The sequence below is a fragment of the Manis pentadactyla genome, chromosome X, assembly GCF_030020395.1.
Source record: "Manis pentadactyla isolate mManPen7 chromosome X, mManPen7.hap1, whole genome shotgun sequence".
NCBI lineage: Eukaryota > Metazoa > Chordata > Mammalia > Pholidota > Manidae > Manis > Manis pentadactyla.
The window spans coordinates 19,013,575-19,041,221 of NC_080038.1; the positions used below are offsets into that span (position 1 = coordinate 19,013,575).

At 42.1% G+C, this 27,647-nt stretch overlaps 1 protein-coding gene across 3 annotated transcripts in view; it reads right to left on the reverse strand.

Moving 5' to 3' along the window:
- PCYT1B (phosphate cytidylyltransferase 1B, choline) overlaps window positions 1–27,647 on the reverse strand; it is a 118,613-nt gene that overhangs the window by 33,235 nt on the left and 57,731 nt on the right. For all 3 annotated transcript variants that reach the window (XM_036912791.2, XM_036912789.2, XM_036912788.2), the window contains 5 exons: window positions 25,277–25,393; window positions 13,214–13,365; window positions 10,714–10,792; window positions 3,002–3,144; window positions 175–363 (listed from right to left, as the gene is read on the reverse strand). In XM_036912791.2, coding sequence (XP_036768686.1) covers window positions 175–363; window positions 3,002–3,144; window positions 10,714–10,792; window positions 13,214–13,365; window positions 25,277–25,393 — 680 coding nt within the window. The remainder of the gene's footprint in view (window positions 1–174; window positions 364–3,001; window positions 3,145–10,713; window positions 10,793–13,213; window positions 13,366–25,276; window positions 25,394–27,647) is intronic.

Genomic DNA, 27,647 nt, shown 5'->3' on the forward strand with positions numbered 1-27,647 from the left:
GGAAAGCGGAAGCTGAATAAGGAAGTAACGTGGACTTGAAATCACTTGTGCTAATCCCCAAAGTGGAGGTCACATTTTGGACTGAGATAAGGGACACCCCTGAGTGGGTCCATGAAAAGGAGCATAAACTGAAAACACTCATCATGAAGGGAGCCAAGTGAAATAAATACATACCCATGCTCCATCGGGCCCAAACAATTCTAGGAAGTTGCCAATGAATTCCCTCGATTTCTCTTCCCACTTCTGAATTAGATCATGACTCTTTTCTTCCACTCTGTTAACAAATTCCTTTGATCTTTCCTCCACGTTCTTGACCTTTTCCTTCATCTTGTCTACCTGGTTTTGGAAGCGGTATTTCTTTTCCTGGTCAAAAATGAAAGGAGAAAAAAATGGATTTACGCAAGAAGGCATGAGAATGCTCAATCATTCACACTAATGGGCATATTTTATTTCAACTTGTGTTTGTTCTTAACCTGAAGAGTCAGGATGCTGCTATTTTCCAAGGGCTAGATTGATGGGAAGGTGCATCTTCTGTAAGAAGAGTCATTTGTCATTCGTCTACTTGGATATGTAAAGTGAAATATAAGTGGTTTTAATATTCTCTTTCTTTCAAACATCTAAGTTGAATTCACTTATATAAGAGAAGAACCAAAAAAATGTATTTGATCTTTACTACAGGTAGATATTGGGCAAATACAACCCTTCAATTGGGGTTGGGCTGGGATTTAGACAAAAGTATGTATGAATTGTATATAGACCAGCCACTCAGAGGCTGCCCGAGTTCCATCTTACTGAGACACCATTAAAATCAATATTGGTTGAAATAAGCTGGTATTGGCTGAGACTTAGAACACATGTATACTAAAGTTTTCATTGTAATGGCATTTTCCATTTAGCTAATTTAACTGCATCAATTTCGTTGGTGATAAAAGCATTTGATAGTTTCTCTAGACTGGGGTTTTGTTCTTCTTCTAGACTTTATGCAAAAATGCTATAACTACGTGCCTGGAAGGTATCGTATGTTGGGCAAGTCATGTGTCATCTCTAAACCTCAGTTTCCTCATCTGTAAAATGGGGATAATTATCATAGGGTTGTGGTAGTAATTAGATAAGATAGTGCATGTCAAGTGCTTGGCACAAAGCCTGACAGTTAGTAAAACACAGCATGTGTTGGCTGTTTCATTACTGTTCAGCAGCAAAGGCATTTAATCATGTTACTTGATCAGAGTGGTATCAAAACTATGAAAATAACATGAGACAAAGGGTCTTCCCTTCCATGAAATCACAATACATTTTCTCTTAAAGGCTTATCTTTTATTATTATTATTATATGAGACTGAAGTTCATTTCATATTTCAGAATTTTCTGAGATACCCGGAATATTGCAAATTCCCTGATTTAGACCTTCCAAGCCTTACTGCAGCCTCAAGACAGGGTGTGAGTTACACCTTCTGCCATCAGTGATCTACAATATATGGTTATTACACACAGCTCTCGGAGGCAGCACGGAGAAGCAGGATGAGCACTGGACCGGGAGTCCTCACTGGGAGGCTGCTGCTTCCTCCACCCCTGCTTCTCTGGAGGGACCTTGGCCAGGTCTCCTCTCTGAACTCCGCTTTCCTCATTTTTAAATGGAGGGTGTTGGACTGGCTAACTGACTCCTGTCAGGTTCCTGTTGCCTCCGAGGTTCTGTGTTTCATTCTTATGCCCACCAAACACATCTGATTTCCTCTCTGAGCTGCAGCCAGGTTTGTTGTCACGGAAAGACAATGAGCACATCCACACTGACTACACGGTTCCTTGAACTAAGTGGCTTCTCTAAAGGCCTTTTAAAAAGAGTGAGCAATAACTTTGGGAAATGGCTTGACATTCTTGGATGTGTGACTAAATTCAATTTAAAAGAACAGACAGTTTAATTTATTGAAATAACCAGGGCTTTATTCTAAGATACCAAATAATCACTTTTAACTCAGTTCTTTTCAGCCACTTGTTCTGGTACCATTTGAACCCGACTTTTCCATTTTGTTGCACAGCTTGTACAAAGCCACAGAGCCTGGACTCCCAGCACTTCCTGGTTTGTGACGACAACTAATAATCACTGATTCACAATTAATGAACCCCTCCTCATTTTGAAGATGCCAGTGATCGATTTGTGTAAGCTACTGCATAATTATGGCTGCACATAATTATAAGCATCTAGTTTTATAGAAAAATCACTCTTTGAAAATATGCTATCTATTTTGGGGTGTTGAAATTCTGTATGCATGGAGAGTTCTTGTTTTAATCAATTGTATCAGCTCTTCGGAGTCCAGGCGAATACCATAGTCCAGACACGCTAACATCACCTCCAGCAACTGGACTGCCCTCTTTGCTTTTTAACAGTTTGTTTTGCTCCTTGGAAAGATTGTTTTAACAGTTGCTCTATTATTAAACTAACAGCAGCTCTGTGGGAACAATACAGCAGAAATACAAAAGGAAGCCAAACACTTTAGGCTTTATTTAAGCAGCTGTAATTTCTCTGGACAATAAAAAAGGACTGTTAAGGTTTCTAATGAGCATCTGTAAGGGCATGAGAATTTTAAAACCTTAAAACAAGAAAGCATTTTCTCTGGCTTTAGCTGTTCATTGCCTCTGCTGTCCTTCCTTCTCTTTGAACAGACAACAACTCTTGCCTTTCATGAGGGCATATCTCTCAGAACCCTTCTCCCACATTTGAGAACTCTCAAACAGGAGGCTGGGGCAAGGGAAGCGAGGCAGCTCCTTTATAAAATGGGAAGCTTACTACCTGTGTGTACCGCCTCCTTCACATTCCCCCTCTGGACGCTGGCTTCTCCGTCTATAAAATGGGGGTAATGACACATCATGGGGTTGTTATGTGGATTCCGTGAGACAATAAATCATCAAGAACACTGCATGGCATATACTAAGCACTCAATAAACAGTGGCGGCCCAGTGGTGTGGTGTGGTGGTCCTGAGCAGGTACGCAGTGGGGCACACTTACATTTATGAAGCTAACATTCAGTTCCTTGGCTGTGTACCCTCTCTGGAGGTTACGTCGAGCATAAACATCATAGTCCCGGACAATTCTGGTGATGATGTCTGATGTTGAGATGCCTTCCGTTCTCTGTGTTGGAACAAACATTCCTGTTCAAATAGGAAAGAGGAGGTCAGTAGAAAGAACCAACATGGCTGACGCATTTCCTTTCATGGCCCTCCTTTCCTGGACAAAGGTGCAGCTTCCGGGTGTGTCAGCCTTTCCCATCTGGCCCCAGCTGCCTCTGCCAGCTCATTTCTGTACACTTCCTCCCTACCATAAGCACTACATGGTCGTCACCCTAGACCTGCTCCCTGGCGGCTCCATGCACTCACCTGGCCCCCAGCAGTTGGTCATGCCAAGCCCTTCTGGTCGGCCCTGGATCCCCTGCCCTCCCCACATCCACTGCACAGTTCCTCCTCCTCCTGCAGCACCTGCAGTTTCAAGGTTATGCCTCAGGGAAGTCTTTCCTGACATCACCAGGCAGAATCCACAACATTTAGGATGAAAACTTATCTTCCATGATTTTAAATATCTGTCTCCTTGTAGAAAGGAAACATTCTGAAAGCACAGATTGTGCCCTGTCTTCACATCCCCAACACCCAGCTCAGTGCCCCTGGGCCTAGGACACGGAAGGTGCTCAATAAATGTACCTTACTCAAATTAACCGAGTAAGTGAATGGAGAATAACAACTGAGTCAATGAATTAGTCAGATCGCAGCAACTCCCCTTCTTCCCCAGGGAAGTCTGTGTCACATTATAGCAAAGGGAAAGAACATGGGTACTATTTTTGTTGTCTCTGATCTAAAGACATGCCTGTGGGATGCTAGATGATTTCATCTCCCCACGAACAGTCTACTCTGGATGGTGGTTTCACCACTCAGAGGCCCTTTCATCTAGAATACGTGGGACTGAGTAAAAATAAACAAGCACAGAGAATGTCAAGTTCAAATGGAACCTCCTTAAATTCCTCAAAGATATATTTGTGGGTGCCAATACAAGGCTACAAAGAGGTCACAAATGTTATCAAAGACAAGAATCTGGTTGATGCTTATACTTCTGTTTGTCAACTGAAATGATGTGTTGGCAATTGAGATCTTCCTGCCCAATATGATTTTGGCTACTTGGTCATACATCAGAACCCTGGAGACAAGGGTGCTGGGTTCTCTGTAGATTTGGACAAGTTATTCAAGCCTCAGAATGCAAGTTCCTCAACCTCAGTTTCCAAAACTGAGAAATGAGGGGGCTGGACAAGATGGCCCTGATTCATCCATGCCACTTCCCTCCCCCTCACTGCCAGCATCTAATAACAATTTCCTTCCAATCACCAACCTACTTCCTCAATGTCTCCGCAATTCATCCAGTTTTCTCCATTCCCCATTTAAACCAATCTAACACCATCTTGTTCAAAGATTACAGCAAGAGTCTCAAAACCAGTCTCTAATGATGTCTTTTTTTTTTTGTCTCTGCAACCCACTCTCCACATGGCAAGATCCACAGAGCAGTCCAACTTCAAAATACAAGTCAGAGGCCTGCTCAGCATCTCTCATTGGCTGTCTACTGTCCTCTTAATTAGATTCAAATCCTTGACTTGGCTCTGCAGCAGCTTGCGTTACCTCTTCCTGGTGCTTCTCCCAGTCTCATCTCACACCCTCCACCCCCTTCCCTCCCTAAGCCAAGGCCCCTGTGCTGCACAGTGGCAGGGGCACCCTTCACATTCTAGCCTATGAAGCTGGGCAACAGGCGGACCCTGTTGGGCTGGCCCCCTCCCCTCAATCTGCCACAAGCATACTCTCTACCTGGTTAACTCCTGGTCATCCCCTGGGTTTCACCTTCAGTGTCACCTCCTCAACCCCTAGACTGGGTCTTCCCACTTGTTCCCTCCCATGGGCCACTGTTCCTTTTCTTCAAATATCCCACAGTCTTCATATAACAACTTGTTCAATACCTGCCTTCTCCACTGGACTCTAAGCTACACAAGGGAAGGAAGTGCTCCTGTCTTAGGCTCTTTTGTATTCTCAGCACCAGGCGGTGAGCAGGTGCTACAGGAGTATTTGCTGAATGCATGGTTAGATGAATATTCACCTCAAAGTGCTTTTCCAAATCCAGTTCTCTCCAATTCTTTGACACTAGTGAATTTTTCAGACTTCTGGCCCCTACTAGGGTGTTCCTTTGGAGCTTTCTCTGGGTCATCTGCACAATCCCAGTGCCAGCTGCCAGAGGGCACTGCTGATGGTAGAGACAAAGCACCCAGCTTCTGCTACTCGAGCTCCGAGGACACACTTGGGGTTTGCCACTAGGTCACCTTCTATCACCTTCTAAGAAGGTGGACTCAAACACAGAAAGCCAAAGGGCAGGCAGAAGATGCAAACATCTAAACGCCTGGATAAAATAGTACCCAGTGGACCCAGCTGTGCCCGTGGGCTCTGAGGGGCAGGGAGCCCGGAGTGGTCCCGAGCTGGGGGCCTGAGACAACATCCTCACCTTGGAGGGAGCCTTCTGGTGAGGAGTACGTCCCAGCTCCCGGCAGGCAGATGTTTCAACCACTCTCTTGCCTGGTGAAATGTTAAGAAGACTCTTTCCCTACTAACAGATTTTACTTAGACACTAGTGTCATGAGCTCACCCTCTCTGAAGTCACGCGGTGAGGTCTCTGTGGCTGAATAACTGAAAGGTGGGGTTGGGGAGAGATTCGTTTGGCTGGTTGGGAGGTAGGTCTCTGAAAGAAGCCAAGCCCTCTGCTGACATAATGAGGTACCCAGCTTCCTCCAAATCCTAATTATTGCTCTGCTAAAAATATTCAGTAATGAGCATGATCAGAGAACCTTTTTTATCATGCTTTTCAGAATTGCGGCGTTTGGTTAGGGAGCTATTTTAAGAAACAGCAAAGCACATGTTAATGAAGGAAACTTTCAACAGTAGTAGGCAATATTAGAACGATGAGTAATGTGGACCTTAAAGTCTATTTCATTTCAGCTTCATCTTTTCAGCCAGCTTTGCTAGAGGGTTTTTGACATGTAGTTCTGACAAGCAGAGCTGAGTGCTGTGAAGTTTAATTCATGCCCTTGATATCTCTGGCTTCATTTACAGTGATTTTTTACTTTCAAAGTAAACCTCAGTTAAGAGTATAAAAAGCCTAATGTGGATGCTCAGGCCATACCTGAGCATCTTTCTCCCACAGTAAATATTCCAGCTTTCTCTACCTGGGCCCCAAACAGATCTCTGTCTTGGCTCCCCTTGGTGGGAATCCACAAAGCAGATCAGTGGACCACGAAAAAAGGTCCCTGTGCATATGAAGTCATGCACAGTCTTCTGCCTATGCTCCCAGGGCAAGTGAGATACCATCTGACTATTCAATTTGGAGATGAGAATTGTGGTAGATTAAAGATGGGCACAATTCTTACCCCTTAGCATCTGGGTTGGCCTTAGTGACTTGCTTATAATAGAATGTGGTATAAGGGGCACTGGATGACTTTCAAGTCTAGGTCAGAAGAAGCCTCGTGGTTTCTGCTGAGAATGCTAGCTCTCTGGATGCCTCCTCTTAGGATGTATACTCTTGGCACCCAGCCACCACCCTGCGAGAAGTCAACACAACATGGAGAGGCCACACGTAGTTGCTCCTTTGTCTACCCCAACTGGGCTCCCTGTTGCCAGCCAGCATAAGTGCACCATCTGGGACCTCCAGTCTAGCTGGGCCTTCAGATGGCTGCAGCCCCACCCAACACCTGACTACAACTGTATGAGAGGCCCCAGCAAGAACCACCCAGCCAAGCCCTTGCTGAAATTCTGCCCCCCAAAATCATGAACAAACTAAAGTAGCTCTTTTAAGCCACCAATGTGGGAGTCATTTGTTATACAACAAGAGGGTGCTGGGTTGCTGAGAGTTAGGAAAGTGTTGGACCTGTTCCTACACCTGAACAACTGGAACTTGAGGTTTTACTCCCCAAATGGGGAAGGCAACTTTTAGCTCACTAGAGGCCACTCACCCAGAAATAAAACCACCACCAAATGCGTGTTCCTACAGTACAAGGTAGCTGAGGAGCTGTCACCTCAGGAAACGCTGGTGCATTAAGCCCTGGGGGGAATTCTGGGTGAACCAGAGTCCCTGCTCTAGATTCTTGCTACTCTAAGTGAGATCTATGGACTTGCAGTATCTAACAACCGGGGGGGGGGGCTCATTAGAAATGGAGATCTTAGGTCCCACCAGAACCCAAATCTGCACTTTAAAAATATCCTACAGGGATCTGTAGTCACATATTTGACAAGCACTGGTCTATACAAAACCCATCATGGCAATTTTTAGGAAAGGAACAGCTGGCTCACAGCTCAGATCTTACAAAGACTTAAAAAGGTAATAACCACCCCATTCCATAACCCAGCTCCATGTAACTGATGCATCAGCCAGTTTCTCCTGCCCTTCCCTCCCCTCCCATCCCTGTCATGTTCCTAGGCAGCCTTCCAAGTCTGAAGCATATGGAGTTTCCGTTCTTGGAACTCCTTACAAACAAGATTGGGACTTGAGAATGCCAGGCCTCCTGTTCTAACCCAATGCTCCTGACCACTGAGAAAGCCCTTTCTGAAAGGACAGTCTACATCTTACCACCAGCCCCACTGGGGGTAGCACGGCGCTTCCCCAGTGGGCCCCAAAAGGGTGCAGGCTAACAAAACACCACAGGGAGACTAAATACATTATATGTAACAGAATAATTTTCTGAAATATCCAATGTCACTTCCATTTCTGGGGATGATGTCTGTCCTGAGGTCCTGTTCCTGAAGGGACCTACATCACCTCAAGGAAAAGCAGCTATAGTTGAGAATACAGGAGACTGTATTCAGCTAAAACAGGCTCTTCTGAAGTCTCATTTCAAAAAGAATAGTTATGAAAGGTAAGGCTTTCCTGTGAAAGAGCCAGGCCTTGAAGAGTACAAAGAGGGTTTGGAAATGCCAGAAGTATCCCTTTAATTATTAAGAACCAGAAGCTGAGCGGACTTGGGGTACAGAATGCTTTACTGCAAGCTCTGGAGTGGGGAAGACCTGATATTGACAAAGGGGCAGTTGCCTGCCCCTCCTGGGGCTGAGGGACAGAGCCCAGGGAGGGATCCGCAGTTGAGCAGCAGAAGTGAGAGAATGTGAACTGGGCGTGTCCTTCTCCACTCAGGTTCACACCCCAGGGGCAGTGGGGCAGGAAGAGACCCCATTAGAAAGCCCAGGGCAGAGGGGCTGGCATGCTGTTTACCTCAAGGAACTTGGGGAGAAAATGGTCTCACAGAGGCCCCATGCCAACACGGGGAGGTCTAGGTAGAGTGTTCCTTATCACCATAGGGGTCTGACACGACTCCCTCCCACTGTCTTCCAGAAGATTACGGAGAACATTTTAAAAGTGCCCAGGGATTATGGAAGGTAGCTAAGGTTTAAGATCAGCATGAATGCTGGGTGGCACACATGTGGACGGGGAGAAGGGATCCTGCAGCTGAGGCCATCAGGGGCCAAAGGGGGAGGAGTCCAGGGACCAGACAGAGGTAGCAGCTGAGTGTTAGGGGGCTGCGATGGGGGTCGCGTAGCGCAGGTGATAGCTGAGCACAACTTGATATCCCACAACAGAAGGTCAGCAAGAACCAAATCCGCACCCCATGCCCGGCCAATACATATGCCCCAGAAACAGATCGCCCCAGGAGGAAAAGGCCAAGAGTTGATTCCACACAGTCTAAGTGCAGACCTAGAAGGGTCTGAATTACTTCAAAGGTTAAGCATGTTTTTTCCTGTCATCTGTGGAAATGGGGTCTTCTAAGTAAGTTCAGCTACTGAAATTACTCCTGCCCCCTTCCCAGTTGGTCCTTCCTCTGCAAGAGATTCACTCATGGTATACCCGTCTGAGTGGCATCTCACTCCATGTGCCACACAGAAGTCACAACCACTGCACCCTGCCAGTCTCCCTCTCTGATCTCACCTCTGCACACCCTGTACTATACGACCACTTCTTCACATATGCCCACCTGTGGACATACCTCCCCAACACTCGGGATTCATGGGTCAACCAATGACGGTCAAAAACATCCAAAGATGTAATGGGCTGCCTTGGGAGATAAGGAGCTCCCCCTTGTGGGAGATGTGTAAGCATCAGTTCTACCAGGAGCTAGCAGTGGTGCCAAGGGGAGCGTAGGAGACTAAGTTAGTGACCCTGAGGAGCCCATCCTACCCCAAGAGTCTGAAGGTCCATGAGCACCAGAAAAAGGCTATAGTGGCAGCAGGTTCAAGGAGAAGGATGGTGGGACCAACATGGGTGGAATTCCAGTGGCCCCCACAAATGGGGGAAGATGGATCTGATGGAGGATGTCAGCAACAGGGCAGCTTGAGTCAGGTGTATTAGACTTCATGAAATCCCTAGGTAAAGCATATGGTAACTCACTTAACTAGAGTATCTGCAGTATGCCAGATAACGGTTTAGTATATATAGGAAGGTATGCATGGATGCACCCACAGTACCTACACATGAAATGTATGGTAGAAAGTAAAATAGAAAATAACCCAAGCCATTAATCTACTTCCACACCTACCTTTAGCTAAACTACCAATTCTAGCCTATCCCTTCCTCACTCTTCCTTGCTCCTAGATTCTCACGCAGCAATAGGCTTATGTGTGGTTTACGGGTGGTAGTCTGATGAAGGAAGGTGGACGGAGAAGCTAAGAAATTCAGGTTACTGTACTGTCCCCCCACCTCCATCTTGGACATCTCCATTTTTAAGGTCAGGAAAACCATCTGACCCTATAGGAGAATAGAAATAATTACTTTTGCCCCATCTGTCTTTTGAAGTAACCCAAATGAATATAATCCAGGGAGGCTGGGTGTTTTAAAAATCCCAGCAACGACTGTTTTAATTCTTAGGTGACTATTGGAGACCTTGTGACACAGACTGAAAACCTCAGCTCAGGAAAATGATGAGTGTTAGGCGGTGCATGTATAGCAGAGACTATTTCTCCATTATACATTCTCCCAAAAGAGATCCTATAATTTGTGATTTATATCCTCTTGCTTATTATAGGACAGAGCAGGAAAAATGCAAATTCACAGATAAAACTTTAAAGATCTTTCATGCAGATCATAGTCGTTTTTGAAACAAGTCCAATGGCAAGCCCTTACATCTTTCACTGAGACTGTTGGGCTGTGGGGCGACGGCAGTTAGTACTGTGGCACCTGTCATCAGCATCTCCTCCAGTAGAGGGCTCTGCGAGCAACTCAGCAGCCAAGAGACCAATGGAAAGCAAACAAACTGTATGCAAAGGTCCATATAATTCAGACCAAAATGTCACCCCTTACATCTAAATAGGTTGGAAAATTCCACAAGACAGAGTGTGCACCCAAATTACCTATGCAAATGTTTCCATGCCCTGTGTCTTGGTGAAAGTCCTTGCAGACAGAAGGCTTCCGTTGTAAGCTAACTCTCCATCATACTCCCTGAAAGCACTCTCTTGTTCATCTAGCATTTAATGATCACTGCAAACTTACCATGGCGTCTGGCATGACTGAGCCTTAGCACATGAGCAGAGAGGCTCATAGAGGCTGCTTGGGAGACATCTGAAATCCCAGTGCCTTGTATGTCTATGCTACAAGCCTAAAGCAGACATCTTATTAAACCTGATGGCCATGCCACAGTGACAGGCGAGCACAGGAGAACTCCTCACCTGCTTCCTTGATATGCTTGTAAACATCATCAGAGCCAGCGGAAGAGTATGGAATGTCGTCGTGGGCCACAAAGTCAATCTGTAGGAGAGAGAAGAGAGACGTCACCACTGGGATGGATGTGCATGTCTGCAATTTGAAAATGCCTTTTTGAAATACAGTAATTGTAATAAGTAGTTTATAATGTGGACTTGAATCCTTGACTGAAAGGTACTTCCAACTGTCTCCATTTCCACAGACGATGGGAACTGGGTGGTTTTCCCTCTTTGTTGGTGTCTCTCTCTCTCCTACCTCCGACAGTAGGTTCTCTTGGTCGTCTGTTCTTCTGCCTCTAAGCTTGCTTAGAAAATTCACTCATTATTCAGATTTTAATCATCCCTGCTATGATGAGGAACCCAAATCTCCATTTCCTGTTCCACTGATGGCAATAGGCCCTGACACATCGTATTTCATGTGGTGAAAATGAATTCACACCTCTTTTCCTATTTCATCTTCATAACCACCTTGTTAGGCAGGTAGGGCACATATTACTTTTCAGCTGGGACAAAAGGCTGCTGAAACAAAAAAACTTGTCAGATTTGCCTAAAGTTGCCCTTTCTCTTTTGCCACCCCTTGCTGTCACTTTAACATCAACGTGCCTGAATTTAATTCATCCTGAAAACTGGTGCTCCCTTCCAATGTCACCTGCATTTTCCCAGCTTACCGAGGCCCCAAACACCTTGGCATCAGCCTTCTTTCCCTACTTCCTTCAGTCTCATAGCACATAGGTCCCATGTTCCCCTAGGGAGTGTGTGCATACATGTGTGTGTTTATGTGTGCGTATGTGTGTCCTCTCCATTGCCACTACACCAAACCCAGGGCTCTGCCACTTGGATTATTGACAGCAGCCTGGACCTGACCTTCCTCACTAGGTTCCCTCCTTCGGAGCCAGCACTCTGTCACACGGTGGGAAGGGGTCCTTCTTACACAGAGTCTACTTCTTGTTGTGCTAAGCCAGCTATCTTCAATACTTCCCTCTCTCCTTCTACATCAAGTCAGAACCTCTTGGCTAGCTTTCAGAGCCCTTTATAATGAGGCTTCACTCCGTCTTGAGATAGTTTAGAGTAGCAGTTTCATTTGCCTGTCCCACCACTGACTAGCTATATAATTCATAAATCAGGCTTTCTCAACCTCAGTACTAATGACATTTTGAGCTGGATTATTCTCTGGTGGTAGAAGGGTCTGTCCTGTGCACTGTAGGAGGCTTAGGAGCACCCCTGGCCTCTACCCACTAGATGCCAGTAGCACCCCTCTAGTTGTGACAGCCAAAAATGTTTCCAGACCCTGCCACATGCACCTTGGGGGCAAACTCACCCCCACTTGAGAATCACTGGATTAAATGACATCATTATGTAAAAGTGCTAACTGTAATAATTGGTACACAGCAAGCACTCAATAAATTTTATTATTATTAATTCTATTCTTAGTACTCACACTTAGTACCTCCTCTTCTCCAATGTATAACAACAACATCTCAGGGTAGCCAAGAGATTGAATGTGATTCACGTAAGAGCAAAGTGCTTAGCACAGTGCTGGGCACATGGTAAATACTCAATAAATGGCAGCCATCATCACCATTAGTATCCCCATAGATGCTTAGTAAAAATGTGTTAGTGATTGCTGCAAGTAAATCATACTGTAGTTTTTCCTTTTTCTTTTTATTCTTGCTGGGAAATTGTCTCTTCTGCTATTACCCATGCACATTTATCAGTGTTCTCTCTTCTCTTCTGCATCGTGAATTTAAAAATAGAAAAGAAAACTCTTAGAACAGCTTAATCCTATTTTTTTTTGTACTGCTTATAAAGGAAAGAATAGCTCCTAATGTGGGACTGGTAGGGAGATACAAAGCGCATAATTTGATGCAGATCAAAAGAATTGCACATGTTTTCAACTAATAAAAATCTTATATCAGTAGGAGTCTCAGGGTCACAAAATCAGAGATATAGAGCTCTTTCCTTAAAGACTTACCCCTGGCCTTCTAGATAACATGTGCATTCATTCAGTCCATGAAAAATGATGCCTGTGAATCTATAAGTACCAATAATGATGATGGTGATGATAATGATGACATTTTTGGAGCTCTTGCTATGGGCCAACGAGTGTTCCAAGGGTTTTACTTAGATAATCTCAGTAGAGGCTCAGAACAGCCCCATGAGGAAAGCAACAGTATTACCCCCCATTTTGCAGATTAGGTAAGTAAGCTTAAGGTCACACGGATAAGCAGAGATACAGGCCACACTTGCATATGGGTGGTCTAGCTACAGAGCCCATGGTGAGGGAGTGAGAGGGTATCCGTCCCCAGCCTGGGGCTGAAGAAAGGTGCTACATCAAGGCACACAACATGACAGCTCCTGAAGTTACCTCTTTTAGGAACTGGAAAAGGCTTTATTGGGCTTTCTGGGTATACGCTGCAGAATCACACTCCCTAAATTTGCTACTGAGAGAATGTGGAAGAACAAGTACCTTATGCTTTTCCAGGAACTCTGGGGTGAGTGTCCACGGAGCATCTCTGATGACTTCATCCACATAGCGACAGTGTCTGAGAGCTTCATATCTCTCTGCTTCATTCATCACAGTGAAACCTTTAAATTTGTGGGTGAGGTCGTCACTGCAGACTGAGACAGGCAAATGCATTAAATGCCGTTAGCTCGCCCAGGCCCTGTTCACAGTCACCCAAGGTCAGACATGGCTTCTTCAGCAAGACAAAAGGAGCTCAGCCTTGCCAGGTGTGCAGCATAATGCAACTCAGTCTTTTACAAGAACAAAGGCTCAGGAAAGCAAAGCAAGCTGAAATCCACCAGCAGTTGAGAATTTCATTTTAGTGCTAATTATGACTGCAACCACTGCTGTGGCTTTTATTAAAATTATTCTCTACACTACCTAACTGTGACTTTCATAACTTTTTATTTCCCTATCCCACCCTTCAGTGAAAATTACTATTCAGAAATAAAATTACCAAATGAACAGAGAAGTCAGAGAGAGGAGAGGAACCCAGAGGCCTGAAATAGAGGTTTGAACAATCAGTTCCAATTCCTTTACTAGATCACTGTACTTAGTAATCCAAGTGTGATTCGCATGCACATATACTTCTGTTCCCTGGATTGAGATCCAGTCACTGCATATGGGGCCACGGAATCAAGAGGAGAAAGTCACAAAATAAAAGATCTACCATAGGAGAGCTCACCCTTCCTACATCTCATCCTTTCTAGCTCTCGGGATCCTGAATCCTCAAACAGGAATTAACAGTCTCTGCCATCAGCCTTAGAAAGGATTTTTTTGAGGATTTACATAAAAGTGCTTTGAAATAAAGTAAACAACAAATATTATTCATTATTCTATCCAGGACATATATTTTTGTTGGCAAAGGCAGCTTTCCTACCTGTCAGGAAGGAATGTCATTGTGGGTACAGTCCCTGTTTACCAACTTCCTGGTAAGGGGCTTGCTGCAGCCAGTGAGACTACCCTGACTACTCCTTAGGATGAGTTTTTTTCTTTAAGGTACTATGTATACACAATAAATTTACAAATTTTATATGTGTAAGTTATGTTTCAAAACCAAAAGTGCCCCAATCATTTTCTTGGAATGAAATCATGAACCACATCCAGAGACACATCTGGCCACAGAGCAAATGCAACCAGTGGCCACACGCAGCATCTTGGGAAACCTCCTACTGCAGTCCTCACACACTCTGCATGCAAACTGCGTGGGTTCTGCCTGCCCAGTGCCCCCGGGAGCCACATTCTCTCACCACCTGCACCCCCATTTCCAGCTCCTTCACCATCTCTCCCCTGGATTACTGCAGTGGCCTCCTAACTGGTCTCCTCATTCTAGCCCTGCCCACCCTCAGCAGCCTGCTGTCATTGGCCAGAACGGTCCCATCAAAACCTGCCAGATTGTGTCATTCCCAGGCTCAGAAGCCTTCCCATTTTCTTCAGAGTAGCAGACAAAACTCCCCTGGCAGGCTATAGGCCCCTACTGGATCCATACCTGTGCCCCTCTGACCACATCTCCTGTTGCAGCCCAGCCCCTGGCCTCCCTGCTGTTTCCCGAAACCACCAGGAATGTTCCTCCTTAGGTCAGGGCTTTAAACTTCCTGTTCCCCAAACCTGGAACAGCCATGCTCCAAACACCCACAGGCCTCACTCCCTCTCTCCCCTCAGATCTTCCTCATCACCCTATTTAAAATGCCATCCCACCCCCCACCACAAGCAGTCCGCACCTCCCTCCCACATTACTTCTGGCCATGGCACTCCTCATCATATAATTGTCTTACTTAATTTTATTTATTCTTGGTGTTCCTCTACTAAAACATGAGCTCCCCGACAACAGGGACTTTTGTCTGTTTCATTTTCTGATGGCCCATAGTAGGCTCTTAACAAATAGCTTTTGAATGAATTAACAGTGCCTGATTTATATAAATGCTCTATAAGTGTTCGTTATAATTTTAAAAAATAGATGCAGATTTATCTGCAGTCACATTTCAACAACAAACATGTAAATAAGAGACTAGTGTGTCTCTAGATACACATGTGTATGTCTATATATCTCCTATACACACTTGCTGAGAAGTTGTATAGACATATACAGAATACAATACAAAATAGAAAACATTATAGTGGTTTACATTACCAAAATACCACCAACCACATGGCTGGCTCAAAAAACTTTGATGAGTATCAAAATCACCTAAGAAGCTTGTTTAAATGTAAAAATGCCCGAACTCCACTCCCCAAGACTTTTGAATCAGTGGGTGCTATGGTCTGAATGTGCCCCCCCACCCCCCGCCAAATTCCTACGTTGAAATCATAACTCCCAAAGGTAATGATATTAGGAGGTGGGCCTTTGGGAAGTGCTTATATCATGAGGGTGGAGCCCTCATGAGTGGGACTAGTGCCTTATGAAAGAGATCTCTAGCACCTTCCACTGTGTGAGAAACAGCAAGAAAGCCCCAGTTATGAACCAGGAAGAAGGCCTTCACCAGAAGGAGACCACGTTAGCACCTTGATCTTGGACTTCCAAGCCTCCAGAACTGTGAGAAATAAACCTGTGTTGTTTTTAAGCCACCCAGGCAGTGGTACCTTGTTATAGCAACCTGAATGGACTGAGACAATGATTGTGGACTGGGACATATGCAGCTCCATTTTTGACAAGCTTCAGGGATGATTCTGATGCGTACAACATTTGAAAGCCTGGGAAACATATTATGAACATCTTCAGTAAAGAGCCCAGCCTGTTTTTGAACCACCCATCGCTCCACCTGGGGAGGGCAGTGCAGGTAATAGGGCCATAATGACTGTATTACGTATTGCCTAACTGATTGCATTGGCTTTTCACCTCCTGAATAGGAGTTATTTATGGGTCTAGATATACAATTTAAAATTGATCTAAGACTTTTAAAATGTTCTTTAGGGACTTTACTGAAATACTACATCAAGAATAATACTGAGCAGCAGAAGACTTCAGATCCATCAATTTTCTATTTTAAACAACACAAAATTAGGCCAAGCCCTAGCCTCCCCACTTTTGAACCTGCACCTGAGCAATTTGATACAACTTCTCTATGGCCAAGATAATGGCCTCCTGACAGAGCACAAAGAAAATAAACATCCTGTTGATGCCAATATGGGGTCCTATTTTCATATCCTAGGAGTGACCCCAAGAAGCAGCTGAACATGCTGACCAGTCATTGTCTAAACATTAATTATGCCCCAAGCAGCACTGTTGTCCTTGAGTCTTGGCAAAGGCACTCTGACAACCAGATGGCAAACTCTGAGCAATGGTGTTCCATGGGTGATTTTGTGAGCTTTCTGGGAGCTCCTGCTGCAGCTAACCTATCTTGGCAGCTCACTGCGTTCAAAGAGAAATATTACCAGAACCCTGCAAGAGAGAAGATATAACATAGGGGAAGAATGTTGGAGCCCAACGCACTTGGGTTCCAATCCCAGCTCTGCTACGTATCACTGGGAAGTTACTCAAACTCTCCTAAGACTCAGTTGTGTGTCTTTAAAACATGGTGAAGTTTTGAGAATTAAACTTGATCATCTGTGCGAGCAGAGAGTAATTATCAATAACCTTTGGCATTTAGCATTAGTGGGGATAATGCAGGACCATTTCTGGAGATAGTCATTTGTGTTTGGGGCTCTGTCTTTTCCCTGAACCCCTCCAAGCAGGTACCCAGACTCTTGGTACAAACTCCCTCCTGTGAAGTTCACATTGCTGGTAGACTTCAAGCCTGCCTCCCTGGCTGCTGTTTCCCCAAAGCCAGAACAACTTGGGGGAATTCTGCAAGGAAGAAAACAGAGAGAAGACTCCTCCAAATGAAGAAGAGGCCAAAGGTCTGAGGACCCCACAAGCAGCAGCTCACCGTAAGCATTTTATTTGCTAACTACACATGTCATATCAACAGCCAGCCTTTCAACCACCAACACAGAACACCTATTCAAAAGGCCTCCCTAACTCCCTCAGTATAAAACTCCCATTAATTGGTTTGTGATACTGAAGAAAGATAATCTAAGGCAGTGGTCTTCAAAGTACTGGGCCACACGTACTCCTGGGGATACTCAAAGACTTTTCAGGAGCTATCTAAGCACAGGAAGCTTTAAAGGAATCAATTTCCAGATCTTCAGCTTCCAAGGGTATCCTTTCCTAAAATTAGTGGGCCCAAGAAAGCCTCTGTGTCCAAAATCAGCCTTACTCCCCTTTACAAAATAAAAGCACCATTGCAAGGGGTGGGGAGTTAAGACTTCAGGCCAGACCAAACAGAAGCCTTGTTTAATGACCACTCAAAGCACCAGGATCCTATAAAAGCTTCCTTCCCTTCCCTGTCTTACACACATTTGTTAGAGCTGAAGCCGTGTGTTAGAAACTAATTATGATGGAGTGGAGAATGATGCAAATTTTTGCCTGCCGACTTTGCCTCTTCCTTCTCCCAACTATTGTCAAAGTACACAGGGACCTTGAGAGATGAGGCCCAGGACTTCAAAGCAAAAGGAGCCATAGAAAAAAGTACTGAATGCTAAAAATGGCTTTTTCGTGTAGGTAAGGGTAAGCATTTTTCCAGCTATGCTCAATACTCATATTGAATCCTAAAACTGCCTTTTCTTTTTTAGTTAAGAGTAAGCATTTTTCCAAGCTATTCACTTCAAAATCGCTTTAATAAGCCAAAGCTGTATAGGCTGGTATTGCTGCTTCTTACAAATGTATTTTCTGAAGTTATCACATTAAAAAAAAATACATTGGAATAAATACAAGGATAAAACATTTACATGATTTTTTTCAGATTTCATATGCACTACTTAAAAAGGAAGTTAAAAATCTATTTTATCAACTCATATCATAAAATACTTATTCTACTTACAGATAATCCTTACCCCATTTCACCTTCTAAAATGTTTATTTTCTACCTCCTCCTAACAAAAATAAAATATCTACTGCCAAATTAGTATATTCCCTTTTCTATCTTTAAATATATAGGAAAAGTATCACCATAGTGTCTAATAAAGATAATTAAGTTATTTCTGATTTTTTTAACTATTCCTAAAGGGAAAGCACTATTTGATACACACACACTAATAATTAAAGAAGGTATAAAGTACCTTTTTAAAAAATCACACTCCTCTCCTTATAAATATCATATAATTTATAAATTACATTGCATTACTATAAATTAAGCACATTAATTTATTGCCTTGTTTTGTGACTTATTTTATTAGATCTGCATACATCATTTTAATCTTGACTGACTATTTTATACAATGCATCCTATAATTTGTTTCTCAGTGGTTTTTATAAGCTTCTTGAAATAGATGAATACATTTGAATTGAAAAGACTGCTTGGTTTCTAGATTTTTAACAGATTTGACAATGAGGACTGGCTTTGCCAATTAGGTTAATGGTGTACTCTGCAAATTTAGTAATCTAAACCTGCAGCCCCAAAGTTTTGGTTTTTTTTTTTAAGTTTTAAGCAAATGATAAAAATATTTTATCAAAAGTTATTGGACTGTCAATGGCATAATGATATTAATGATATTCCCATTCCCTTTCTGAGTAAATTCAGTTGAATAAATGACTTTTAAGTAAAACAGTAAAGGCTACGATTAAGAGTCATGTGATAAATCTTGGTAAGCCCTTTTGTTAAGGGAGAAAGCAAATGATTCCATAGCTGGGAAACAAATCAATTTGCAGGTCAGGTTGTTTCTAATGTATTGCCTACAACAAATATGAAAGAGGGTCTTAATAAATAGTCACTTGATAGACCATTAAATTATTCTGATGACAGTAACTATTTTTGTGATAGATGGCAAATAACTCACGAGTTCAAAGATTTCGCAGCATCACTATAACAAACTTCTTCCATTCCTATCTGAATATTTGTGTGAACAAAATATTTCAGCACTTAGATCTACACTAAAGAAAAATAAGAATAAAATAAATGATAAACCCTGTCTCATTCTAGCAATAATATATTCATTCAGAAATGGGATCCCATTCATCTCATTTAAATTTTAGAGAACACCAAATTGGACAAGTACCAAAACAAAATCTCAAAAGAAGCCAGAAGCCAAAAACACTTTATCTATAAAGGAGCAAGGACAAAAATTACCTTGGACTTCTCTTCAGAAACAATGCAAGCAAAGGAATGGAGTGAAATATTCACAATGTTGAGAGAGAAAAAAAAACTCTAGAATTTTGTGCCTTCCAAAATTACCCTTTAAAGGGGAAGGAGAAATAAAAATGTCCTCAGACAAAAATTGACAGAATTTGTTTCCAGTAGACCTGCCTTGCAAGAAACATTTTAAAAAGTCCTTCAGAGAAAAGACAAGTTCTTCAGAGAGAAGGAAAATGATATAGGTCCAGAATTCATAAAGAAAGGAAGAGCATTAGAGAATGAAAAAAATGAAGCGAAAACAAAGCCTTTTATTTTTTTATTCTTAATTCATGTAAGAGATAACAGTTTGTTCAAAAATAATAGCGACAATGTATTCAATTCCATATATATATACCTACATATAGGTGAAATGAATGACAGCAATGATATAAGGGATGAGAGGGAAGAATTAGAAATACTTTGTTATTACAAGGTACTTGCACTAGTGATGTTTGAAAGTGGACTTGAATTACTTTAGAATGGATATTGCAAACACTAGGGCAACCACGAAAAAGGTGAAAAAAGAGGTAAAACTGATTTGCTAAGAAAGGAGGGAAAATAGAATTGTGTTGAATATTCAAAGAAAACCATAACAGAGAAAGTGTGGAAGACAAAACTTGGAAAAAAGAACAAAGGCAATAGAAAACAAAAAATATGGTAGATATTAAACCAATTATACAGATATCACTCTGAACATCAATGGTCTAAATTCACCAATTAAAAAAGAAATGGTCAGAGTAGATAAAAAAAACAAGAGCCAACTTATGTTGTCTATAAGAAACTCACTTTAAATATAAAGACACATACACATTCACAGTAAAGGGATCACGGAAGACACTCTATACCAACACTAATCGAAAGAAAGTGGGAGTAGGTACATTAGTTTCAGGCACAGCTGACTTCAGAGCAAGGAAAGTTATCAAGGATAAAGAGGGGCACTACATAATGATATGGGGATCAATACTTCAAGAAGACATAACAGTCCTTAATGGGTATATGCCTAACAACAGAGAACCAAAAATAAGTGAAGCAAAAACTGATAGAATTGCAAGAAGAAACAGATGAACCCATTATTACACTTAAGAGACTCTAACACCCATCCACAGAAATGGACAGACCTAGCAGATAGAAAATAAATAAGGGCATAGTTAAACTCAACTATGAGCTGGTTATAATTGACATCTACAGACTATTTCATCCAACTATAGAAGAATACACATCGTTCTCAAGATCCCATGGAACACTCACCGAGACAGACTACATCCTGGGCTATAAAACACACCTTAACAAATTTCAAAGAATAAAAATCATACAATGTCTGCTCTCAGACCATGGTGGAATTAAACTAGGAATCAACAACAACTAAATGGCTGGAAAATCCCAAAATACTTGGAGATTAAACAACACACTTCTAAATGAAAGCACAACTTATGAAAATGTGTGGGATGCAGTGAAAGAGCTTAGAGGGAAATTTATTGCATTGAATGTATATATTAGAAGAAAAACCTACAATCAATAATCTAAGTTTCTATCTTAGGAATCTGGAGAAAGAGGAGCAAATTAAATCAAAAGTCAGCAGAAAAGAAGAAATAATAAAAATCAGAGCAGAAATCAATGAAATATAAACCAGAAATCAATAGAGAAAATCAATGAAACCAAAACCTCTTTCTTTGAAAAGATCAATAAAATCGACAAGCCTCTAGCCAAGCTAACTAAGAAAGAGAAAAGACACAAATTACTAATATCAGAAATGAAAGGGTGGACATTTCTACAGATAACATAAACATTAAAAGGATAATAAAGGAACATTATGAACAATCTATGCCCACAAATTTGATAACCTAGATGAAATGGAACAATTCCTTGAAAGACACAAGCTGCCAAAAGTCATGCTAGAAGAAATAGATCTGAATAAACCTATATCTATTTAAAAAATGAATCAACATTTAATAACCTTCCAAAAGAGAAAATACCAGTGCCAGATGGGTTCACTGATGAACTCTAACAAACATTTAAAGAAGAAATGATACCAATTCTCTACAATTTTTTCCAAAATATTAAAGCAGAGAGAATACTTCCTAATTCATTCTATGAGGCCAGCATTATCCTAATACCAAAACCAAACAAAGACATTAGAAGAAAACTCAGACCAGTATCTCTTGTGACCATAGATGTGAAGTCTTCAACAAAATATTAACAAATTCAACAAGGTATAATAAGAATTATATACCACAACCAAGTGGGATTTATCCCAGGTATGCAAGGCTGGTTCAACATTTGAAAATCAATTAATGTAATCCACCACACCAACAGGCTAAAGAGAAAAATGACATGATTTTATTAATTGATGTAAAAAAGCATTTAATAAAATCCAGTACCCACTCATTCCAATTATATGACATTCTGGAAAAGGCAAAACTATGGAGACAGTAAAAAGATCAGTGGTTGCCAGGGTTTGTGGGGAGGGATAGAAGAATAGGCAGAACACAGAGGATTTTTAGGGCAATTAAACTATTCTTTACAATATATTCCAATAGTGGGTACATGTCATTATACATTTGTCAAAACCTATAGAATCTCTAACACCAGGAGTGAACCCTAAGGGAAACTATGGACTTTGAGTGATAATAATGTGTCAGTATAGATTCATGGACTATAATAAATATACCCCTCTGGTGGGGAGTGTTGATAATGAGGGAGACTATGCCTGTGTGGGTATATGGAAATTCTCTGTATTTTGCATTCAATTTTGCTGTGAGCATAAAACTTGCATTCAATTTTGCTGTGAGCATAAAACTTTGATGCTGTGAGCATCAAAATGTAAGTTTATTAATTTTTGAAAATGCTGATATTTACAATATTCCAGAACTTGCCTCTTTTGTAACTATTTAAACTTAGGATGGAAAATTATAGATATCATCTCATAAATTTACAAGAAGGTATATAATTTTTCAAAATGCTTTTATAAGGACTGTGGGGAACAAAGTTGGAGGACTCCTAGTCTAAGACAATGGTTTCCAACAGAGACCTCATCATCCCCTAGGATGCATTTCTGGAAATTCGTGGGTTATCTTTAGTTGTGATTGGAGACAGTTATCAGCATTTAGTGGGCAGGATGCTAGACATCTTGCAGTGTGTGTGGCAGCCCCACAGGAGAATTTTCCCATAGCCTACAGGATTGCTGAATGTCCCTGCATGATTATTTAAAATTACTTGGGTCTAGAACCTAACTTTATTTTACATATAATCACTAAGTATTTCTGGAACAGCTATGACAGATGCTGAATTTTAGAGGAAGAGAGCTACTATATACATCAAAGGAAGACTGTACTTTCTCTTGCTCACAATTTTACCAAAACACATTTGCCATTGCCCTGCCACTCACGGGTGTCTGAGCTGCGAATACCATGGCCCTGTAGAAGTTGGCCTACACACAGGCAGTTGCAGATTCCATTTAATAGACTCCAAATCAAATATAATTAAATTAGTGGAGACACATGAAATACGGGATCGTGCTGAATTTTATTAATAGTGGTTAAAAAATATTTCATAGTATTGATATCCAGTTATTTAAAATAAGATAGTAAGAATAAGAATTCAGTGGAGAAAACAACATATTGAATACGTTTCAATATGTTGTTTATGCTGCTTATGGTTTTTCACTCTTACTCTGTCACTGTCCCCATAAGTCTTCATACCACTTTTTTATAGCCTTGTGTGTAGTACTGCTTCATTTCCCATCCATCTCTAGTCCCCTGTCACCTACTAAAAGATATGGTCTCTATGGTCGTCTTAGTAGTTGAACATGCCCTTGATTTCCATGGAGAACCCACGTAACACTCATTGAGGGTGTAGCTGCATTTCTTTGTAAATCGCCCTTACAGGACATCTTTCATAGATTACTTGATGCCTCTTTTGCAGGAACCTTCTGAAAGACTTACCTCAGAACTCAGGGCAGAAAAAGCTAGTTCTTCCTAATGGAGCGCTATTAGCTCTAACATTTGAGAGCTATGGAAAGACTGTGGCTCCTTTTGTCAGGGCTGCTAGGAAGTTGAGAATTTCTCATTGGAGTTTTTCTCCTCTTCTGTCTTAATTCTTGGTTCTGAACTCCTGTCTATATTAATTTCTCTGAGCATTAAGCCATCTGCTTTTATGGAAAGCCTCCATAAGATATATGAATCAATAAAATATCACTGTAGCCGCCATGTCTTCTCCACCTGTCCCAACATTATCGTCTTAACTGGTGAGAACACTGCCCAAGCAAGGATTTGTGTTCTGGCTTTTGTGTGCCCTTACTTCATATAGGCCTCTGTGCCTCTGACCTCACTACTAAAACATCCCTCCTTCCCCAGCAGCCACTTGCTCCCCTTACCCTATTTTATATTTCTTCATAGTGCCACTGCTACATATTTACTTGGCAGAGTCTGCTTCCTCCTCAGACTCTAAGTTCTCTGAGGACATAGACCACTTTGTTTGGGGCTGCCTCCTCAGTGTACAGAATGCCTGGCACATAGTAGGAACTCAAAAAAACAGTTGTTAAATGAAGGGAACATTCAGTGAACTAGTGAAACCATCATTGCCTGATGCCCTAGAGAGCTGCGGATATTACTTTACTGCCTTCTCCAGTTTACAAGAACGTACTGACGGCTGTACGTTTCATTCGACCTTACTTTTAATGTGATAACCCAGGGCCACGGCTAGTATCCCTGTTAAGTGTGACCCACACCTAACCACCTCCAAACTTGGGTCGCCAAAATGACCAAAGCCCGAACACTGCAGAGGTCTCCCCAGGGCCCCAGCAGCTTAGGGCCAGACACCAGGTGGCAGTGCTCACTCAAGAAAGGGTTTTCCACTCAAAATAACAGGAAATGAACAAGCGATGGATTCTCTGCCTGCCTTGGGTTCCCTCTGCATGAATTGTCTAGGAACCATTGCCTCTTATCACCTCTTCCTTCTGGATGGAATTCCATTCAATAACCATGTGTTCACCATTCTCAACAAATCCTGCAGAAGGGCTCCTTTTAAATATCCAAAAAGTAGTTTTAAACTTGCAGAAGACAACAAAATACTTTACAAAACAGAAACAGTCTCTTACCAGCACCTTTTTTCTCATAGTAGAGTTCTAAAGTTTGATGGTGCCTAGTTCATGTAAATCTGCAAAAAGTGACCATGGTGAAAGTACATGCTGCTTCCAGGTGAGCAGCAGGTCCCCCGAGTCAAGTACTATCTCTTTTACCCAACTGAAATCTGGAGGCCTTCTGGAAGAGGAAAACTGCCATGTATATTTAACCACCCTTCTCTCCCCACAAGCTTATGAAGCCAGTCAGTTCCTTCATTGTGAACCAAGACTGCCTGAGTATATAAATCTCCATTTCTTTAACATAGCATGCATAAATTCAACCTATCAGGGCTGTCGTGAGCCACTGCTCTCAGTACAACATCGTCCTCCGTGCCATGCGTCACACAAAGGAAACGGACAATGACCTTGTTTACCCTTAACCATCCTGAACCCCTTCAGCTCTCTCAGGTTTGAAGTCAGAATAATACTGCTTTTCTCCTAACCCTCTAGAAAAGTCTAAAAACAGAAAATGTATCATGCCCCAAACACAAAATGAAAGGCACTAAGGGAAAACATGAAGCAGTTATCCTTGGTGGTATTATTATAACGTCTGTCTCTCTGGGGATTGGTGGTATACAATCCTATGATGGAACTTCCCCTGTGGCTTTTTACATGGCATTGAAAATTTCAGGCAATGAATAGGTGAGCCAGTATGGACTCACTCAGGAGTATTAACAATGTGAGGTTTTAATGATGGAACTCTGAAAGGAAGCACATTATAAAGGAGTTTTCTAGACAAAGAAAAAATATACTTCTTACCTCCTACCAACAAGTAGCTGTTGGGAAACAGTGTTTTTGCTTGCATAAGTGCCCTTGCATGACCTGAGTGGAAGAGGTCAAATATTCCATCTGCATACACTCTGACGGGCCTGTCAGCTGTGGAAGACAGAGAGCATCAGCGGCAGAACTGCAGAAAAAGGAATCCCAGTTACCCGACTCTTCCGTCAGTATACCACCGTAAGTTTACCTGACAAAAACACAATGTCTACGTACCATCAGTTTTGTATTAGCACGTGAAATGAATTTTATGAAGAAGTTCTTCCAAGGACATGAAAGCAGAGTAAAAATACAACAAAATTAAGATCAACCCAGAACACACATTTTAGCCACCAGGGAAGACAAACACAGAGCACGGGAAGTTCTCTAGATCCAGAGGAGAGTCCCAGGTGTCTGAGCCAGCAGATTCAGACAGACCAGGCATAACCAAAGCATTGGCAGAGTCAGCCCAGCGGGAAGATCAAGGTAGGAGCAACTGAGGAACTCAATGAAAAGAACAAATGACGTCATCCTTGAGTCTTGTAGTCTTGAATGAAGACCCCCGAGTCCTGTTCCCAAAGGAAATGTGCTACAGTCTGCTGTCTCTTTGAGACAGTTGTGCAGTTGTGCACCTTTCTTCCCAACTCCAAGTCACATCAGTGGCCTGAAATCAGCTTTGGTAGGAGTAGTTACACCATAGAGATTGGCAAATGTTACAAATCAGGGCTTATTTCCTTCTGGGGGGCTAACTGTTAAACATTTACAGGTCTACCTCATTTTATTACTCTTCACTTTACTCTGCTTTGCAGATACTGTATTTTTACAAATTGTAGATTTCTGGCAACCCTCAGTCAAGCAAATCTGTCAGCACCATTTCCAACGGCATTTGCTCACTTTGTATCTCTGTGTCACATTTTGGTAATTTTTGCAATAGTTTGAACTTTTCCATTATTATATTTGAGTTGCAATCTCATGACAAAACTAACAGACGAGGAGTTACTTCTTATGGATGAACAAAGAAAGTGGTTTCTTGAGCATGAAACTACGCCTGATGAAGATGATGAGAACATGGTTGGAATGACAAAAAAGGATTTAGACTATTCCATAAACCTAGTTGATAAAGCAGCAGCAGGTTTGAGAGAATTGACTTCAGTTTTAAAAGAAGTTCTACTGTGGGTAAAATGTTATCACACAGCATCACATGCTACAGAGAAATGTTCATAAAAGGAAGAGTTCACTGACGCAGCAAACTTCATTGTTGTCTCACTTTAAGAAACTGCTGCAGCCACACCACCACCTGATCTGTCAGCAGCCATCAAGATTGAGGCAAGAACCCACCATCAGCAAAAAGATTATGACTTGTTGAAAGTCCAGATGATGGTTACCAATTTTTAGCAGTATAGTATTTTTAAATTATTTATATATTTTTAGACATGCTATTGTATACCTAATAGACTACAGTAGAAACATAAATTTCACACGCACTGGGAAACTGAAAAATTCACTTGGTTCACTTTATTGAGATACTTGCTTTATTGCGGTGGCCTGGAACTGAATCCCCAGTATCTCTGAGGTCTGCCTGCACCAGCATACCACTACAGAAAGGTCACTCCCTAACCTCACTGGCATCATAACAGATCTGGGGGGAGGGGACACATACCCCCCAAAAGAAGAGAGGGTGCAAAAGTTACACATTGTGGGGGTACTCAGGTTCACAGGCAAGCAACCAACACTACAGTCCTTCCTAGGTAGAAAGATCAAGTGTGAAGAGGACACAACAAACACTCTCACAGTGGCTGGGAAGTACCATTCCATAAGGAAGAGGGATTCGATTCACAACAGCCCCCAGGAGCCAGGAGACTACACTAGAAACTTCGCTGAGCCAACCCGAAGACCCATCTCCTCAAGTAAGAGGAAGACATTGGGGGTAGGGGTGTTGGGTGCCAACTTTTACACCATCTGGACTCTCAGTGAAGGAGCTAGAAAGTGAAAATATGGTTGGTGAACTACAAACTGAATATGGTGAACTGAACACACACACACACACACACACACACACACATATATATATATATCTCCACTTCCTCCCAAACACCACAAGAAGTACAGAGAAAGAATTAAAAAGGTATAATACCCCAAAGGTAGAAGACACCAGAAAGGCAATGACATTTTGGAAAGTTGATTGTCAAGTGCTGAGTGCCTACAGGGAACAAGAATCAGGGGATGGGGCAGGTAGGGCAAGGGATTGCTGTTTCGTTTTTTGTAAGCCTAAAAGTCCTACTGAGTTTTTAAACTACATGTATGTATTATATTGATGTTATAAAAATAAACTTAAAAAAAAAGAAACCAATGCAGACTTCTGTTGAATGATCTT